The sequence below is a fragment of the Salvelinus fontinalis genome, chromosome 15, assembly GCF_029448725.1.
Source record: "Salvelinus fontinalis isolate EN_2023a chromosome 15, ASM2944872v1, whole genome shotgun sequence".
In the NCBI taxonomy this organism is placed as follows: domain Eukaryota; kingdom Metazoa; phylum Chordata; class Actinopteri; order Salmoniformes; family Salmonidae; genus Salvelinus; species Salvelinus fontinalis.
The window spans coordinates 22583083-22602733 of NC_074679.1; the positions used below are offsets into that span (position 1 = coordinate 22583083).

Consider the following 19651-nt stretch of genomic DNA (forward strand, 5'->3'; position numbering starts at 1 on the left):
TAGCTAGCCTGATTGTTTGGCCTGTTATTAGGCTGTTATTACACAGGCAGCCCAATTATGATATTTCTTCCACAAAATTGGTCTTTTGACCAATCACATTAGTTATTTTCACATCAGCTCTTTTTCAGCAACAAACACTCAAACTAGACAGTTTTATCTCAATCTCTTCATTCAAAGACTCAATCATGGACATTCTTACTGACAGTTGTGGCTGCTTTGCGTGATGTATTGTTGTCTCTAATTTCTTGCCCTTTGTGCTGTTGTCTGTGCCCAATAATGTGTGTACCCTGTTTTGTGCTGCTACCATGTTGATGTCATGTTGTGTTGCTACCATGCTGTGTTGTCATGTGTTGCTACCATGCTGCGTTGTCATGTATTGCTGCCATGCTGTGTTGTCATGTATTGCTGCCATGCTGTGTTGTCATGTATTGCTGCCATGCTATGTTGTCTTAAGTCTCTCTTTATATAGTGTTGTCTCTCTTATCGTGATGTGTGTTTTGTCCTATATTTGTATTTTATTTATTTTATTTTTAATCCCAGCCCCAGCATTTTGTCTTTTGGTAGGCCGTCATTGTAAATAAGAATTTGTCCTTATGTTAACTGACTTGCCTAGTTAAATGAAGGTTAAATAAATTAAAAGAGATGATCTGGTTGGTCAAAAGACCAATTAGTGAAAAAATATCAAATTTAATTGTATTTCGTAGTGTATTTCGTACACCGTACAGTGAAATGCGTACTTACAAGCCCTTAACCAATAACGCTTTAAGAAGTGAATTAAAAAAAATATATATATATATAATAATAGATAAGTAAAAAAAAAATTTGGGCTGCCTGTCTAAACGCAGCCTTACATTACTTGTTTACCCATATATGTGTAGGTAGGCTACGTAATTGGAAATACAGTAGAAATTCCTTTCTGATCAGTTTTGACAGAGAACTATTATTTCACAGGTAATAGCCAACTCGAGGCGGAGCGTAGCGTCCTCAAACTGAAGCACGGGTTGGATTCTATGCAGGTGTGCGGAAAGAGAAGAGAACGAACAAAGCAGAAGCGGCGTTCGCAGCTTCAAGAGCCAAATGGCGATACAGAAAAACCTTTAAAATGACTTGAGTGCAAACGGAATTCAACATGGGAAATTTAGGTGAGTTTACTTGTATTCATTGTACGAATGTGTAGTTTAAATGGAAGTGAAGTTACGTAGGCTACTACAGAAGTGTGAGTTACCAATCTGATCATAATTTTCTGGGTGGGGTCGGAATGCCGACGTTTTTTTTGTAGAGGGTCTGTCATTAAAGGAACTGCCATGGGATGTCGTCGTGTTTATAGCAATGTCGTTTCCAGTATAATGCATAGATCTACCTAATGTAGTCTAACTATCTGGCTATCTGATTTAATATAGTAACATTAAACAATATGAATAACAGAACGTGGGTCAATAACGTAATTTTCCCAGTTTGGACAATGATTGCTCATTAGGCGGGCCTACAGTTTGCGCTGATCTGTGAAGGGAGTAGTACACAGCGTTGTACGAGATCTTCAGTTTCTTGGTAATTTCTCGCATGGAATAGCCTTAACTTCTCAGAACAAGAATAAACTGACGAGTTTCAGAATTAAGTACTTTGTTTCTGGCCATTTTGAGCCTGTAATCGAACCCACAAATGCTGATGCTCCAGCTTCTCAACTAGTCTAAAGAAGGCAGTTTTATTGCTTCTTTAATTAGAACAACAGTTTTCAACTGTGCTAACATGAATGCAAAAGGGTTTTCTAATGGACAATTAGCCTTTTAAAATTATAAACTTGGATTAGTTAACACAACGTGCCATTGGAACACAGGAGTGATGGTTGCTGATAATGGGCCTCTGTAGGCCTATGTAGATATTCCATTACAAATTTCCAGCCGTTTCCAGCTACAATAGTCATTTACAACATTAACAATGTCTACACTGTATTTCTGATCAATTTTATGTTATTTTAATGGACAAAAAATGTGCTTTGTTTCAAAAACAAGGACATTTCTAAGTGACCCCAAACCTTTGAACGGTAGTGTATTCAAAAGTATGTGGACAACTCTTCAAATTTGTGGATTTGGTTATTTCAGCCACACCTGTTGACATATGTATAAAATCGAGCACACAGCCATGCTATCTCCATAGACAAACATTGGCAGTAGAATGGCCTTACTGAAAAGCTTTGTGACTTTCAATGTGGTACCGTCATAGGATGCCACCTTTCCAACAAGTCAATTCGTCTAATTTCTGCCCTGCCCCCGTCAACTGTAATTGCTGTTATTGTGAAGTGGAAACATCTAGGAGCAACAACGGCTCAGCCGCAAAGTGGTATGCCACACAAGCTCACAGAACGGGACTGCCAAGTGATAAAGCGCGTAAAAATGATCTGTCCTTGGTTGCAACACTCACTACCGAGTTCCAAACTGCCTCTGGAAGCAACGTCAGCACAAGAACTGTTCGTCGGGTGCTTCATGAAATAGGTTTCCATGACAGTGAAGCTGCACACAAGCCTAAGATCACCATGCGCAACAGCAAGCGTCGGATGGAGTGTTGTAAAGCTCACCTCCATTGGACCCTGGAGCAGTGGAAATAAGTTCTTTGGAGTGATGAATCATGCTTTGCCATCTGGCAGTCTGACGGACGAACCTGGGTTTGGCGGATGCCCGGAGAACGCTACCTGCCCGACTGCGTAGTGCCAACTATAAAGTTTGGTGGAGGAGGAATAATGGTCTGGGGCTATTTTTCATGGTTTGGGCTAGACCCCTGAGTTACAGTGAAGGGAAATCTTAATGCTACAGCATACAATGACATTCTACACGATTCTGTGCTTCCAATTTTGTGGCAACAGTTTGGGGAAGCCCCTTTCCTGTTTCAGCATGACAATACCCCCATGCACAAAGCGAAGTCCATACAGAAATGGCTTGTCGAGATCGGTGTGGAAGAACTTTACTGGCGTGCACAGAGCCCTGACCTCATCTCCATCAAACACCTTTGGGATGAATTGGAACGCTGACTGCGAGCCAGGCCTAATCGCCCAACATCAGTGCCGACCTCACTAATGCTCTTGTGGCTGAATGGAAGCAAGTCCCCGCAGCAATGTTCCAACATCTAATGGGAAGCCTTCCCAGAAGAGTGGAGGCTGTTATAGCAGCAAAGGGGGGACTAACTCTATATTGATGCACATGGTTTTGGAACGAGATGTTCGACAAGCAGATGTCCACATATACTTTTGGTAATGTAGTGTACATTTAAGTCAGTGTTTACTGTTTACCCACAGATTATCTACGGTGATGAAAAACATTGAAGCAATGTTTCTATCCTCTGCTCCAGGTGTGTGCTGTGCAGACCTGAAGGACAACAAGACCCTTATGAAAATGGGCCTGGGACTGGTGCTGGTGGGACACGTCAACTTCTTGCTGGGAGCACTGGTACACGGCGTTGTGCTCAGGCACATCAACGTGCATGTTCAAGCCAGGGTCATGGGGTACGCCATCTACATCATCATCGCCCTGGTGGCAGGGCTCGTGGTGAGTGACTGGAGGCTGGCACAGATAATAAAACCACTGATCATCAGCAGCCAAACTATTCCCTGTGTTGTCCTTGCATTGTGTATTGCTCATTTGAGCAGTATACTGTGTTTTGGCTTTCTTTAATCAAGTAATGAGTCTTGTTTGGAATACAGTATCAGCCTGTAGTAACAGAGCCCAAACAGAATATTGTAAGGGTTGTGACCTTTTGGTGACATTGTGGTAACTTTATCATGTGACCTGATAGTAGTAGTATCTCAGTTTGGTCCTTTGGTAGACTGGAGCCATTTTAGTTAGTGAATTGTTGGTTGTACCATTCTAGCCTGTGGGCCAATAGGAGCAGTGTATTAGCTAACATGTGACTTGACTTCTGTGTCTTCAGGGAATCATAGCTGGAATAGTAGCCATTGTCCTTTCCAAAAACCTGAAAAACAGGATTCTGGTAAATATTGCTTCATTCTCTCCTACAGTAGTTTCCTTCTCCACCTATCAGGGACTGGGCAAAATACTGTTTTGTGTTTGTATTTGTCAGAACTTGCCCTTGTGTCTGGGCACATTTAGTATCCTCTGGTTCTTTATCTATGTGTGTGTGTGAGTTAAACCCATATTCAAAAATGTATTGCATGCCATGTACATTCAAATGAAGGCAGGCAATATCAATACACATGCAAAAATGGAACCCACCCTCCATACACATACATAATTGGAATTACATATTAACTGTCAGTCAGTCATAAAACTTACTTGTCAGCCAAGTCAAACAATATATACTGTATAGGCATAATATACACATTTACACTGTTTTGTTGCATTACAAAGTAGGATTTAAATATACTTTTATCATTGATCTACACAAAATGCTCCATAATATCAAAGTGAAAAAAATTATACAAATGTGATAATTCAATAACTAAAATATATAGTCATTGCATAAGTATTCACCCCCTTTGTTTAGGCAAGCCTAAATTAGTTCAGAACTAAACTTTGGCTTAACAAATCACAAGTTATCTGGACTCTGTGAAATAATAAGGGTTGACATGATTTTTGAATGATTACCCCTTCCTCTGTCCCCCATACATACATTTGTAAGCACAGCTTCAACTACAAAGACCAGGGAGCTTTTTGAAAGCCTCATAAAGAAGGGCAGTGTTTGGTAGATGGGTAACAATAACAAATCAGACATTGAATATACTGTATCTTTTTAGCATAGTCAAGTTAATAATTATGCTGTGGATGATGTATTAAACTACACACACATCAAAGATGCAGTCCTCCTTCTGAACTAAGCCTTAGTTAGGACAGCAAGGAAACTGCTAGAGGACGTCACCATGAGGCCATTACTGATTTTAAAACGGCCATTGGCAGTGATGGGAGAACTGAGGATGATTCAACGACATTGTAGTGACTCTACAATAATGATAAAATAATACAAATATTGAGAAAATATGCATATGTATTCAACAAGGCACTAAAGTAATACTGCAAAAAAAACATGGCAAAGATACTTTTTGGCCTAAACGCAAAACCTTATATTTGTGACAAATCCAACACAACACATCACTGAGGAATTGCCTCATCTTCAAGCATTGTGGTAGCTGCATCATGGTATGGGTATGCTTGACATCGGCAAAGACTGAGGAGTTGTTCAGGATAAAAAGAAACAGGATGGTGCGACGCACAGGCAAAATCCAAGAGAAAAACATGGTTGTCTACTTTACACCAGACACTGGGAGAGGAATTCACCTTTCAGCAGGACAATAACCTACAACACAAAGCCAAATCTACACTGGAGTTGCTTACCAAGGAGACAAGTGAATGTTACAGTTTTGACTTAAGTTTGCTTAACTCTATGGCAACACTTGAAACTTGCTGTCTAGCCATGGACCCAACACCTAGACAGCGCTTGAAGAATTTTGAAAAGAATGGCCAAATATTGCAGAACAGAAGACTCAGCCAAAGGTATTTCTAACATGTTTTGAAGTGAATAATTATCTAATCAAGGTACATTAGTGTTTCCTTTTAATTAATCTTTAAATATAATACTTTTTCTTCCACTTTGACAGAGTATTTTGTATAGATCATAGACAAAGGACAATTAAATCAATTCTAACACAATAAGATGTAAGGAAATCCAAGGGGGGTGTAGACTTTACAGTATATAGGCGCTGTACAGTGTGTGTGTGTGTGTGTGTGTATATATATATATTTTAAATATAAAAAAAATTGTGCTAAAATTGTTGTTGGCCTCCTCCACGTCTCCTGATGTACTGGCCTATCTCCTGGTAGCGCATCCATGCTCTGGACACTACGCTGACGGACACAGCAAACCTTCTTGCCACAGCTCGCACTGATGTGCCATCCTGGATGAGCTGCACTACCTGAGCCACTTGTGTGGGTTGTAGACTCCGTCTCATGCTACCACTAGAGTGAAAGCACTGTAAGCATTCAAAAGTGACCAAAACATCAGCCAGGAAGCATAGGAACTGAGAAGTGGTCTGTGGTCACCACCTGCAGAACCACTCCTTTATTGGGGGTGTCTTGCTAATTGCCTATAATTTCCACCTTTTGTCTATTCCATTTGCACAACAGCATGTGAAATTTATTGTCAATCAGTGTTGCTTCCTAAGTGGACAGTTTGATTTCACAGAAGTGTGATTGACTTGGAGTTACATTGTGTTGTTTAAGTGTTCCCTTTATTTTTTTGAGCAGTGTATATCTACACATACACAGTAACAGTCAAAAGTTTGGACACACCTACTCATTCTAGGGTTTTTCTTTTGACTATTTTCTACATTGTAGAATAATAGTGAAGAGAACACTTAAATAACACATTATTACTACTAGTCTCTTTGGGTATGTCTCTATAAGCTTGGCACATCTAGCCACTGGGATTCTTGCCCATTCTTCAAGGCAAAACTGCTCCAGCTCCTTCAAGTAGGATGGGTTCCGCTGGTGTACAGCAATCTTTACGTCATACCACAGATTCTCAATTGGATTGAGGTCTGGGCTTTGACTAGGCCATTCCAAGATATATAAATGTTTTCCCTTAAACCACTCGACGGTTGTTTCAGCAGTATGCTTAGGGTAATTGTCCTGATGGAAGGTGAACCTCCACCCCAGTCTCAAATCTCTGGAAGACTGAAACAGGTTTCCCTCAAGAATTTCCCTGTATTTAGCACCATCCATCATTCCTTCAATTCTGACCAGTTTCCCAGTCCCTGCCGATGGAAAAACATCCCCACCACCATGCTTCACTGTGGGGATGGTTTTCTCGGGGTGATGCGAGGTGTTGGGTTTGCGCCAGACATAGTGTTTTCCTTGATGGCCGAAAAGCTCAATTTTAGTCTCATCTGACCAGAGTACCTTCTTCCATATGTTTGGGGAGTCTCCCACACGCCTTTTGGCGAACATGTTTACGTGTTTGTGTAACAGTATAACTTTAAACCGTCCCCTCGCCCCGACACGGGCGCGAACCAGGGACCCTCTGCACACATCAACGACGGTCGCCCACGAAGCATCGTTACCCATCGCTCCACAAAGGCCACGGCCCTTGCAAAGCAAGGGGCAACACTACTTAAGTCTCAGAGCAAGTGACGTAACTGATTGAAATGCTACTAGCGCGTACCCGCTAACTAGCTAGCCATTTCACATCCGTTACACTCACCCCCCTTTCAACCTCCTCCTTTTCCGCAGCAACCAGTGATCCGGGTCAACAGCATCAATGTAACAGTATAACTTTAAACCGTCCCCTCGCCCCGACACGGGCGCGAACCAGGGACCCTCTGCACACATCAACGACGGTCGCCCACGAAGCATCGTTACCCATCGCTCCACAAAGGCCACGGCCCTTGCAAAGCAAGGGGCAACACTACTTAAGTCTCAGAGCAAGTGACGTAACTGATTGAAATGCTACTAGCGCGTACCCGCTAACTAGCTAGCCATTTCACATCCGTTACATTTGCTTATTTTTTTCTTTAAGCAATGGCTTTTTTTCTGACCACTCTTCCGTAAAGCCCAGCTCTGGAGTGGACAGATACTCCAATCTCCGCTGTGGAGCTTTGCAGCTCCTTTAGGGTTATCTTTGGTCTCTTTGTTGCCTCTCTGATTAATGCTCTCCTTTATTTAACGTATGTGGCTTCTGAATGTAATTGGTTGCAACAGATCTTATTTAGGGGCTTTCATAGCAAAGAGGGGTGAATTCATATGCACGCACTACTTTTCCATTTTTGAAGTTCACTTCACCAATTTTGACCATTTTGTGTATGTCCATTTACATGAAATCCAAATAAAAATCCTTTTAAATTACAGGTTGTAATGCAACAAAATAGGAAAAACACCAAGGGGGATGAATACCTTTGCAAGGCACTGTATCTATTCCCCTAACCCCTCTAATTGGAATAAACTAATGAACATCAACACTTAAGCTTCTACTTTCAGTTTTTACGGAGACTATTTAACGAGTTGTTTTTAGTCCCACCCTTCAGCTCCACTCAAACCCTCACGTGAGCTTTTTTGTTTATTGCCCCTTGCAGATGTGGGCACTGTTGGTGGTCAGTTTAGTGTCAGGCCTTCTGGCAATCGCCTCCACTGTGGGGTTAACCATTTCCATGGTTAAGGCCATTATGAGTGGAGGTCGGGGCCTGCTGAAGAATTGCAAGTTCCCTGATGCGATTGGCTACTCTAGTGTCAACGAGTGCCCCTTTGACCCCACAAGGATCTATGTAAGTATTTTAATCAAAAGCTATTAATGTTTTTAACTTCAATAAATGCACACAACGGTAGAATTTAATATTAAGATAAGAGACATATACTCCTCTACAAGCCCGTACTAACACACCTTTGTGCTCCCTAGGAAACTACTATTATTCTGTGGGTTCCTCTCATTCTAATGTGTGTGGTGGAAGTGGTGTTCTCAGGCCGCTGTTTTGCTGTCTGCACCTCCTTCCTCCGCCTCTGTACGTGCAGAAGACGAAGGAAGATTGTCAATGGCAGAAGGGTAAGTTAACTACCCGTACATGTATGATGACTTACCTTGTCTGAGACCTGAAGATTTGTATTAGCTCTCAGATCTAAAGCGCTGAACCCCAGGTGTGGGCCTGTTTTATATACTGCTCTCTGGTGTGGGCCAATGCAGCCTTGACGCGTCTGGATGACATTTGTTCGTAGCCAGGTCGCAAAGTCCTGTCTTCACTTACAAACGGCAATGCTAAACTGTGCTGATCAGGTGGCATATTCATTATGCCTATTCTGTTGCAAACATTTCTCAATCAAAACAGGAGGTACCTACCTGAATTTGTCCAATAGAAACTAATTTTGCTCTTAAGGTTTCATAACCAATGTTTCACTATAGCTAATGTGTGGGTGTGCGGATCATGTTTTATACCCCTTTGTTGCAGGTGCGCATTCAGACTCCAGGTGAAATGTTACCGGTGCCGCCTACTCCTGAGTCAGAAACTGAGTCAGAGCCGGCAGAGCAACACGAACTGCTGAAGCCTGACTCACCGACCGAGAGGAGTGAATGGGTCTGAACTAGACTAATCCACCATCTGCACTGACTGTTCAGGACCCATGGTTCCTGTGTTGACTGGAGGGAGTAGTGCTATTGAATAACTGGCCAAATTTGAGGTTCTTGTCACATGATTGCCATTTCTTGAAAAGGAATATGTTCAAGACTAACCTCTTGATGTGTCACTGCAAATATTGTCTACTTAACCTGTTTCCCCTGCCATGGAAAAGGAGTAGGGTTGCAATAGTACTGTTGAGGCTTAACACAACTTTATCACATGACATCTAGTGGCCTTTTAGGTACTTCAGATTATCACAGGTGCTGTATCACATGTAAATTATGATTAACGTTTTTTTTAAAGCTGTAAAACAAGCTTGGTGAATACCATCTGAGGGTTCCAACATGAAATCACTTTTACTATGTAAATGTTTTGGCACATGGAAAGTCATATTGGAGCAGTTGCAGAGTTAATTGAAAATGTCATTATTGTTTAGTTCTCTCCATTAATTAGGCTATTTCCTCTTGAACATATGGTCTATCCACTAGAAATTAATCTACAAAATGAACAGATGTATTACATCAAGTAGTTTTGCAACTCTAAAAAGGAGCAACTGAAGATGTTCTGGACTAAACAATTCAATGCATTTGTAGTATATAGCTGTAGATTTTCTTAGTCTTCATATTTGTAAGCACTCCTGGGAAGACATCTTCAATTTCATGTTTGTAGAATAAAATCTGTAAATTTGTCATGGCATTAATTTAAAGGAATGTGCCCTTACCAGAACACCATGTTCTAGAGAAATAATCCAGGAACTCTGATTTCATTGGAACTAAACAATGACATGTTTAAAAATACAATACATGGAAGTCATTAGATTATGTTTTATCACATACTGTACTGTAGGCCTGGTGTAATATTCAGGTTAATTCTATCCTCCGGACAATATTGCTCAGAGTAGCTTTAGCCGGTAACACAGAATGAATACATCTTTGAGAAGTGTACTTCATGTCATGTTTCCAAAGGGACAGGACGACAGTGGGACAAAATACAAAAGGGGGTACAAGAGATGGCAACATATCTATGATTTAAATTAAAACTGAAATTTATAAAATTTTATGCCAGGCCTTTAATATACTGTAGACTACATTTTTTTGGGTAAGGGGAGCAGTATTCATAGGATAAAGCAAAATGGTCTTAAAGCATACAAAAACAGCAGTATTTATAAAAAATTGCAACATTAAGTGTTCTAGAAAATACATGTTTAGCCCATTTCAATCTGGAGGGGTGGGATTTTCCCTTGCAGCAGCCAGTAAAGGTGACTGGTCTGGCAAACAGAACTATTCTCAACATGGCCCGGTTTCCCAAACGCAAAATAATCCATATCGTTATAACAAACTTAGCCTTCAGATGCTTTTGGGAAACTAAGCCCAGGTGTAATTTGCTTTAAAAAGGTGGCTAGGAGCTCCTCACGGTGTCTTGGACTCCTCTTTTGGCCTGTTGAACAGAGGGAAAATTACTTAGCACATTGACTATTGGATATTCCCTAAACATTTAAAATGAATGTTTGCTAACCCCTTTGTGTCCATTTTCTCCTCCTCTGGCACCTTTTCTTCTTTTACTTCTATCAAAAAAGAAGCAACAAACAATTATCCTCAATGTGCAATGGGACATGGTATGCCTGATATAGAACTTTTTGTCTATAAGGCTTCAAAATGTTAGATGACTGCAGTTGTGCACCACAAAAATGAGAGAATTGATTAAGATACCTTTCTTGTCATCAGCTTTCTTTTCATCACCTGCTTTCTTCTCTTCTCCCTCTTTTTCTTTGTCTTCTTCAGTCTTTGTTCTCTTGGCTTTCTTGAAGCTGGCAGCATTTCTCCGTCCGCCCCCTTGACCCTCAGCCTCGTCCTCAGAGTCTGAGAACTCCTCGTCACACGCTATCCTCTTGTCATGGGCGCGAACTGCACAAGAAGACATGAGCATCTCATATGTGAGTAACTCAGACAAAGATGTGTGGCGGGGGCATTTAGAAGGTATATTTCTCATATGTTAATTCTGAGAAAAAGTAAGTATGCCAAGATTGTGTTACCAAGAGACGCATGTGTTGTGGCTGTGTGTCAGATTTTAAAACTTGTAGGCTTGTGGCAGCAGATACCCTAGAGGATAAAGCGTTGTACCAGTAACCGAAAGGTTGGTTTGAATACCCGAGACGAAAAGGTGAACAAAAATCTGTCCTTGAGCAAGGCACTTAACCCTAATTTGCTCCAGGGGCACTGTACTACTATTGCTGACCCTGTAAAACAACATTTCACTGCACATAGTGCATTCAGGAAGGAGACCCCTGGACTTTCCCCACAGTTTGTTATGTTACAGCCTTATTCTAAAATGGAGTAAATCGTCACCTCCCCATATTGACAAAGCAAAAACAGGTTTTTAGCAAATGTATCACATTTACATAAGTATTCAGACCCTTTACTCAGTATTTTGTTGAAGCACCTTTGGCAGCAATTACAGCCGTGAGTCTTCTTTGGTATGACTCTACAAGCTTGGCACAACTATTTGGGGAGTTTCTCTGCAAATCCTCAAGCTCTGTCAGGTTGGATGGGGAGCGTCGCTGCACAGCCATTTTCCGGTCGGGGCTCTGGCTGGGCCACTCAGACTGGTCCCAAAGCCACTCCTGCGTTGTTGGCTGTGTGCTTAGGGTCATTGTCCTGTTGGAAGGTGAACGGTCGCCCCAGTCTGAGGTCCTGTGTGCTCTGGAGCAGGTATTCATCAAGGATCTCTGTAATTTTCTCCATTCATTTCCCCCTCGATCATGACTAGTCTCCCAGTCCCTGCTGCTGAAAAACATCCCCACAGCATGATGCTGCCACCACCATGCTTCACCATAGGGATGGTGCCAGGTTTCCTCCAGACGTGACACTTGGCATTCAGGCCAATCTTGGTTTCATCAGACCAGAGAATATTGTTTCTCATGGTCAGAGTCTTTAGGTGCCTTTAGGCAAACTTCAAGCGGGCTGTCATGCCTTTTACTGAGGAGTGGATCCACCTGGCCACTCTACCATAAAGGCCTGATTGGTGGAGTGCTGCAGAGATGGGATAAACTTCCAGAAGGACAACCATCTTCACAGAGGAACTCTGGAGCCATGTCAGAGTGACCATCGGGTTCTTGGTCACTTCCCTGACCAAGGCCCTTCTCCCGATTGCTCAATTTGGATGGGCGGCCAGCTCTAGGAAGAGTCTTGGTGGTTCCAAATTTAATTTGGACCGTCAACCTCATGGCTTGGTTTTTGCTCTGACATGCACTGTCAAAACTTATATAGACAGGTGTGTGCCTTCCCAAACCATGTACAATCAATTGAATTTGCCATAGGTGGACTCCAATCAAGTTGTAGAGACATCAAGGATTATCAATGGAAACAAGATGCACCCTAAGCTCAATTTCGAGTCTTATAGCCAAGGGTCTGAATATGTAATTATTAAGGCATGTTTATTTTTTTATACATTTCAAACAACAAAAAACATTCACTGTGTGGGGTATTGTGTGTAGATTGAAAGGTAAAAAGAATGTAATACATTTTAATACAAGGCTGTAATGTAACAAAATGTGGAAAAGGTTAAGGGGTCTGAATTGCACTGTATTTGACAAACATTTTTCTTCATTGTCAGTCGGGTCTAAACATTTGGACAGGGGACTTACTGGATATGCGTTTGTTAGGGTCTTCCTCCTCCTCGTCTCCACTGTCCTCCTGCACGGCGTCTTCTGGGATGGCCTGCATCTGGACCCCCGGGGCGTGGGGCAGCATTCGAAGGTTCTCAAACAGACGCTGCCTGAATGGACACATACAAGTGAGACACATTAACCTACGTGACACCACTTCAACTAACAATGGCAAAAATACCATCATAGATACACGTCTCAAGGTCAAGGATATGTATAACAAGTGCCGTAATATGACCTATGCGGTATCTGAAATTACCTCGTCAATAACTAGCTTACATAAGTTACTGTTTATGACCCAAATCTAAAGACAGTACTTCATTATGACCAATATAGTTTGATCGTGAACAAAAATATTGTTCTAATTACGTACAGTAGGCACAAAGTGTGGTCAACGACTCACTTGATCTTCTCCAGGTAGTCGTTGGTGTTCTGGTTGGTCATGTTGGAGGGACTGATGTGCAGTTTGAAGTCTGGCCCAAAGTACTCAAAGTAATCATTGTATGGAAGCTCTGTGGAGAAAATGTCATGTTATCAACGCAGTGACATACATCTACTGTAGTGGAATCTATCCTAAAACACTCATGCCCCTCTCAGACCTGTCAAATACTACTGTAAACATAGTAATACTAGAAAGTAAAAGTACATAAATCAACAGTGCAGCAGGATGACTAATAAAAAGCTGGAGCACACCCAGAGAAAAGTATTTAGTGTAGAGGTGCTAACGGCAAATAAACTAATAAAGCTATAAAAACAAAATGTAAGTCGCACACTATACATAAACTCCCAGTAATTTATTGGGTAAAACCCTAACACTGCCACCTTAAGCGCCCCACAAAAATGTGTGTGCAACCATTTATTTTTTATAGTGGCATAGGTGGCAGCAGGAGAGCTCACCGTTTGGTATGGAGCTGTCTAGGGCCACAGCTGTCTCATAGGTCCAGCAGCGGGCCACGTTCCGGATGGTATAGCCTCCACCCCCCAGCATCAGCAGGGGCAGGTTGAAGCTCTTCATGTACTCCACACACTTAGCATGGCCTTTGATGGTGAGGTTAAAGCAGCCAAGCCTGTCTCCCGAGAGAGAGTCAGCTCCACACTGAAGAACCACTGCACTAGGCTGGTACATCTCCATCACTTTAGTCATGATCTGCACACACAGACATAAATTAAATTGATATTTTAGTCATTTAGCCAAAGCTCTTACCCAGAACGACAATTAGTTGAAGCAACCTTTCAGATGCTTCTGGAAGCTGGTTCCACCATTGGGGTACCAGGACAGAGAAGAGCTTGTTTGGCTAAATGGAAAGTAGAATGTGGTCTATCTACACTTGGGTCTGTGAGTTACAGGGAGGAGAGATTAAATACAGCCAAGATAAGTTAGTATACTTACAGGCTTGAATATGGCTTCGTAAGACTCGTCATCTATCCCATCTCTCAGAGGGTAATTCACAGCATAGTACTTGCCTTTCCCTGCGCCAATATCCTTGAGAAATAACAAAGCAGACTCAGTCAACTACAAATGTGGACACAAGCTCTGCAAAGTTGACCAACAAAGCAATTATGAAACTACAATCACCAGGCTGTGAAGTTTTCTAAGTATGAATTAAATCTATCCTTTGGACATCATTTAATAAACAATGCCACCAATTTGCATCCCCTGATGATGACATGACAGCCTCACCCTCAGGTCTCCAGTGCCGGGGAAGTACTCTCCGTACTTGTGGAAGGACACGGTCATGACCCGGTCTGTGGTGTAGAACGCTTCCTCCACTCCATCTCCATGGTGAATGTCAATGTCTATGTACAGAACTCTCTGGTGGTATCTGGGGGAAAAGAAGATTTACCATCAACAGGTTGAAAACAATCTCCTAAATATGGCGTACCTATAGTGTCCCAAAGTGAAGTTACTATTGAGATCCGTTACGGTATATAATTCCCTACGTTTCACAAACTTGATGAACTGCAGTGGAGCGGTTGTACTCACTTCAGTAACTCCAAAATGGCGAGCACAATGTCATTCACATAGCAGAAACCTGACGCCTCCGACTTCTTGGCGTGATGGAGACCTCCAGCCCAGTTAATAGCAATGTCTGTCTGCTGTTTGTTCAGCTTCACAGCTCCAGCTAAAACACAGGGGAAGAGAAGCCAAATCAGAGAATCAATCAGAGAGCATGAAACTATGGCTACATTCTTGTAATGGACAGCCACAGAAGAGGCCAAGTAAGCCAGAGAATAATCCAACTATCCAGGGAAAATGTGTCATCTAAAAGGGTAGACCTACACCTGTATATTAACTTACCAACAGAGCCTCCTGTTGAGAGCTGGCAGAACTCAAACAGGCCATCAAACACAGGGCAATCTTCACCAACGTTGACTGTGAGAATTGCATAAAATATGTTAATCTCAAAAACATAAGGACAAAGCTGGCCTAGAGGCTTTTCAAAGTATTTATTTCTGACTTTTCATGGGCTACTGCTCAATTGTATAGGTATATTGAGACATGACATCCTCTCTGCCTAAAACTCACATCTCTGCATCTGTTTGCTGTACTCCGACATGTTGTCAGGCCGGATGGAACGCAGGAACTTGATGTAGTCATCACTGTGGTACTTGGTCATCTCCTCTCCACTGGCTTTGTGAGGTCGCTGAGACCGACATGGAGAAGATCAGTTACTGAGACCTCACTACCTAGGTATTAACCTTTCAATTCAGAACTATTGAGTTTGCAGGCTTTCTGCTGCTCTTATGAATAGTTCCAGGATTTTCAACATACGTATATCTCCATCTTTCTGTAGAGACCATAGTTCAGCAAGAGGTTGTGTGTCATGCGGATACGGTGTGGCTTCATGGGATGCCCCTGGCCATAGTAGTAATTCCCAACATCACCTTTGAAGGAAGAAAGTGGACATCAGCAGATGTCCAATGAATGCATCTTAGCTAATTGTTCTGTACAGCATAGCCTTTATCTACTGATGTACTTCATTTGATTATAAAAAATATATACAGTACCAGTCAAAAGTTTGGACGAACCTGCTCATACATTTTTGCTATTTTCTACATTGTAGAATAATAGCGAAGACAAAAGTATTAAATAACACATATGGAATCATGTAGTAACCAGGAACAGTTTAACAAATCAAAATATTTTATATTGAGATTCTTTAAAGTAGCCACCCTTTGCCTGGATGACAGCTTTGCAAACTATTGGCATTCTGTCAACCAGCTTCATGAGGTAGTCATCTGGAATACATTTCAATTAACTGGTGTGCCTTGTTAACTTCTAGGAGATGGGGCAGCATTTTCACATTTGGATGAAAAGCATACCCAAATTCAACTGCCAGCTACTCATCTCCAGAAGATAAGTTATGCATATTGTTAGTAGATTTGGATAGAAAACACTCTGAAGTTTCTAAAACTGTTTGAATCATGTCTGAGTATAACAGAACTTATTTAGCAGGCGAAACCCCGAGGACAAACCATTCAGTTTTTTTTTTGAGGTCACTCTTTTCAATGAGTTTATTGGGGAACCAGATTTCTAAGGGACCTGCTTGCAGTTCCTACCGCTTCCACTGGATGTCAACAGTCTTGAGAAATTGGTTGAGGTTATTCCTTTCTGTAATGAAGTACGGCCATCTTGAACGAGAGTCACATTAAGTGTCCTGTTAGACGCAAGTGACCAGAAAGCTGGCTATAGTTGGTTTTAATCCTGTATTGAACACAGATCATCCCGTCTTCAATTTTATCGATTATTAACGTAAAAAAATACCTAAAGTTGTATTACAAAAGTAGTTCGATTTTTTTTGGCAACGTTTACAGGTAACCTTTGAGATATTTTGTAGTCGCGTTTGAGCAATTTGGAAGCGGTGTTTTTCTGGAATAAACGTGCCAAATAAATGGACATTTTGGATATATATCGATGGAATTAATCAAACAAAAAGGACCATGTGTGATGTTTATGGGACATATTAGAGTGCCAACAACAGAAGATTGTCAAAGGTAAGGCAAGAATTATATTTTTTATTTCTGTGTTGTGTCGCGCCTGCAGGGTTGAAATGCTTCTCTGTCTTTGTTTACTATTGTGCTATCCTCAGATAATAGCATTGTTTACTTTCGCCGAAAAGCCTATTTGAATTCTGACATGTTGGCTGGATTCACAACCAGTGTAGCTTTAATTTGGTAACTTTCGTATGATTTAATGAGTTAGATTTTTATAGTAATTTTCATATTAAGTTGAATTTGGCGCTCTGCATTTTCTCTTGCTTTTTGCCAAGTGAGACAGTAGCGTCCCGCCTAAACTCAGATTTTTGGATATAAATATAAACTTTACCGAACAAAACATACATGTATTGTGTAACATGAAGTCCTATGAGTATCATCTGATGAAGATCAAAGGTTAGTGATTCATTTTCTTTATTTCTGCTTTTTGTTACTCCTCTCTTTGGCTGGAAAATGGCTGTGTTTTTCTGTGGCTATGTACTGACCTAACATAATCGTTTGGTGTGCTTTCGCCGTAAATCCTTTTTGAAATCAGACATGTTGGCTGGATTCACAACAAGTGTAGCTTAAATTGTATCGTGTGATTTCATGAAAGTTAGATTTTTAATAGTAATATATTTGAATTTGGCGCTCTGCATTTTTACTGGCTTTCGGCCAAGTGGGACGTTAGCGTCTCACATATACTAGAGAAGTTAAGTTAATTCGTGGAATTAAATTTAATTTCTTTCCTTCTTAATGTGTTTCAGCCAATCAGTTGTGTTGTGACAAGGTAGGGGTGGTATACAGAAGATAGCCATATTTGGTAAAAGACCAAGTCCATATTATGGCAAGAATAGCTCAAATAAGCAAAGAGAAACAACAGTCCATCATTACTTTAAGACATGAAGGTCAGTCAATCTGGAACATTTCTAGAACTTTGAAAGTTTCTTCATGTGCAGTCGTAAAAGAGTTCAAGTAACAGACATCAACATCAACTGTTCAGAGGAGACTGTGTGAATTAGGCCTTCATTGTCAAATTGCTGCAAAGAAACCACTTCTAAAGGACACCAATAAGAAGAAGTGACTTGCTTGGGCCAAGAAATACAAGCAATGGACATTAGACCAGTGGAAATCTGTCCTTTGGTCTAAAAGTCCAAATTTTAGATTTTTGGTTACAATCGCTGTGTCTTTGTGAGACGCAGAGTAGGCCAACGGATGATCTCCGCATGTGTGGTCCCATAGTGAAGCATTTAATAGTCAAGGCACACTTAACCAGCATGGCTACCACAGCATTCTGCAGCAATACACCTCCCATCTTGTTTGCGCTTAGCGGGGGCTATCATTTGTTTTTCAACAGGACAATGACCCAACACACCTCCAGGCTGTGTAAGGGCTATTTGACCAAGAAGGAGAGTGATGGAGTACTGCATCAGATGACCTGGCCTCAACCCAATTGAGATGTTTGGGATAAGTTGGATCACAGAGTGAAAGATAAGCAGCCAAGAAGTACTCAGCATTTGTGGGAACTCCTTCAAGACTGTTAGAAAAGCATTCCAGGTGAAGCTGGTTGAGAGAAATCTTTGCAGTCTTGGCCATCGTCAATGCAAAGGGTGGCTACTTTGAAGAATCTCAAATATATTTTGATTTGTTTTACACTTAAGTTACTACATGATTCCATGTGTGTTATTTCATAGTTTGTCTTCACTATTTTTCTACAATGTAAAAAAAATAAAAATAATAATAATTGAGTAGTTATGTCCAAACCTGACTCGTCGTATATATATATATATACACACATTTTGTGTGTGTGTACTTGTTTTACATTTACTCTATTGATTGATAAACAACAGCATTTCACTGCACCCGCCATAACACCTGCTAAACTGTGTATGGACCAAAGTGATTTGAGGTAAAAAACAATATTTTCATTGATTGAAAAGATACTACCCGGAATTTCGGCGGCCATATCTACTTGGGATCCAGCATGTCAAAATCATTCAAAAGTTGATATATTTTTGTTGTTGCGTTTTAGCCAACCCAAACTCTTTTCCTAACCTTCATCTGCTACGTGTATTCTCCTAAACCTGCTATGAAAAGTCAATTCTGACAAAAGTTGGATCCCTTCTAGCTATGACAATTTAGGAAATTAGGCCCTTTATCCAAAGTATCACTTTTTAAATGTAACAATTCTGACCAACGTATGAACATTTGAGGAGAATTGACAGTCACTAAGCAAGCAATCTGGCCAATGTAACGAAACTGGATGCATTTCTTTTGTAGAAAATCCCTATAAATCGAATGCTTATTACGTCTAGGAAGTGAAATAGGTTAGCTAGTAGCTAACGTTGTTAGCTTGCTAGTATAGCTACCTAATGTAGCGAGCGCTAGCTTAGTATTTTTGTGGATTCCAATGCTTGCATAAGCTAATTAGTTGGCTAACTAATTGGTTCTACCTTTGTACACGCTAGCTATCAAGTTAACCGAAAAGATAAATTGTGGACAAGTAACGTTAACTTGACGTTATTACACAATGGAGAATAATATTTGTCAATAGTGAACATTTTCTCAAAGATCAACGTACGGAATTGGAAATGCCTCGCTCTTTCACAAAGCTAACGTTAGCTAGCTAGAGATGCTGCACGTTTGCACACCGAAGTTAGCTAGCTGACAAATCTGACCATTTGCACCACTTTTAACATGGCACATTGTACAATAACTCGATGTATAGCAAAATGAGTACTTACCATCATAATAGTAGCAAACTTTTTTCTTTGTTCCTTGAGAACTCAGCGCCATTTTGCATCACAGACTACAGTGGTCGAAAAGCGGCAGCTGTACTTGGGAAAAGGGGTGTATACAATCGGTTACTTTGTGGAACGTCACTTGAACCAATCAAGTAGTAGTTTACAATG

At 41.1% G+C, this 19651-nt stretch overlaps 2 protein-coding genes across 2 annotated transcripts; one reads left to right on the plus strand and one right to left on the minus strand.

Annotated features, from left to right (window-relative positions):
- The first annotated feature begins 847 nt into the window (after positions 1-847).
- On the plus strand, positions 848-9789 carry tmem54a (transmembrane protein 54a). Its single transcript, XM_055862959.1, has 6 exons — positions 848-1142; positions 3340-3536; positions 3919-3978; positions 8069-8257; positions 8389-8532; positions 8933-9789. Exons 1-6 carry the CDS (start codon positions 1130-1132, stop codon positions 9062-9064), a joined length of 735 nt encoding a protein of 244 aa, XP_055718934.1. The 5' UTR covers positions 848-1129; the 3' UTR covers positions 9065-9789.
- Positions 9295-19591, minus strand: LOC129811556 (probable histone deacetylase 1-B). The gene is made up of 13 exons (XM_055862957.1): positions 19484-19591; positions 15538-15650; positions 15292-15409; positions 15064-15138; positions 14749-14887; positions 14446-14587; positions 14155-14247; positions 13662-13911; positions 13168-13276; positions 12744-12874; positions 10810-11004; positions 10616-10664; positions 9295-10537 (listed from the first exon to the last, which is right to left on the minus strand). Exons 1-13 carry the CDS (start codon positions 19533-19535, stop codon positions 10510-10512), a joined length of 1494 nt encoding a protein of 497 aa, XP_055718932.1. The 5' UTR covers positions 19536-19591; the 3' UTR covers positions 9295-10509.
- Between the last annotated feature and the right edge of the window lie 60 nt (positions 19592-19651).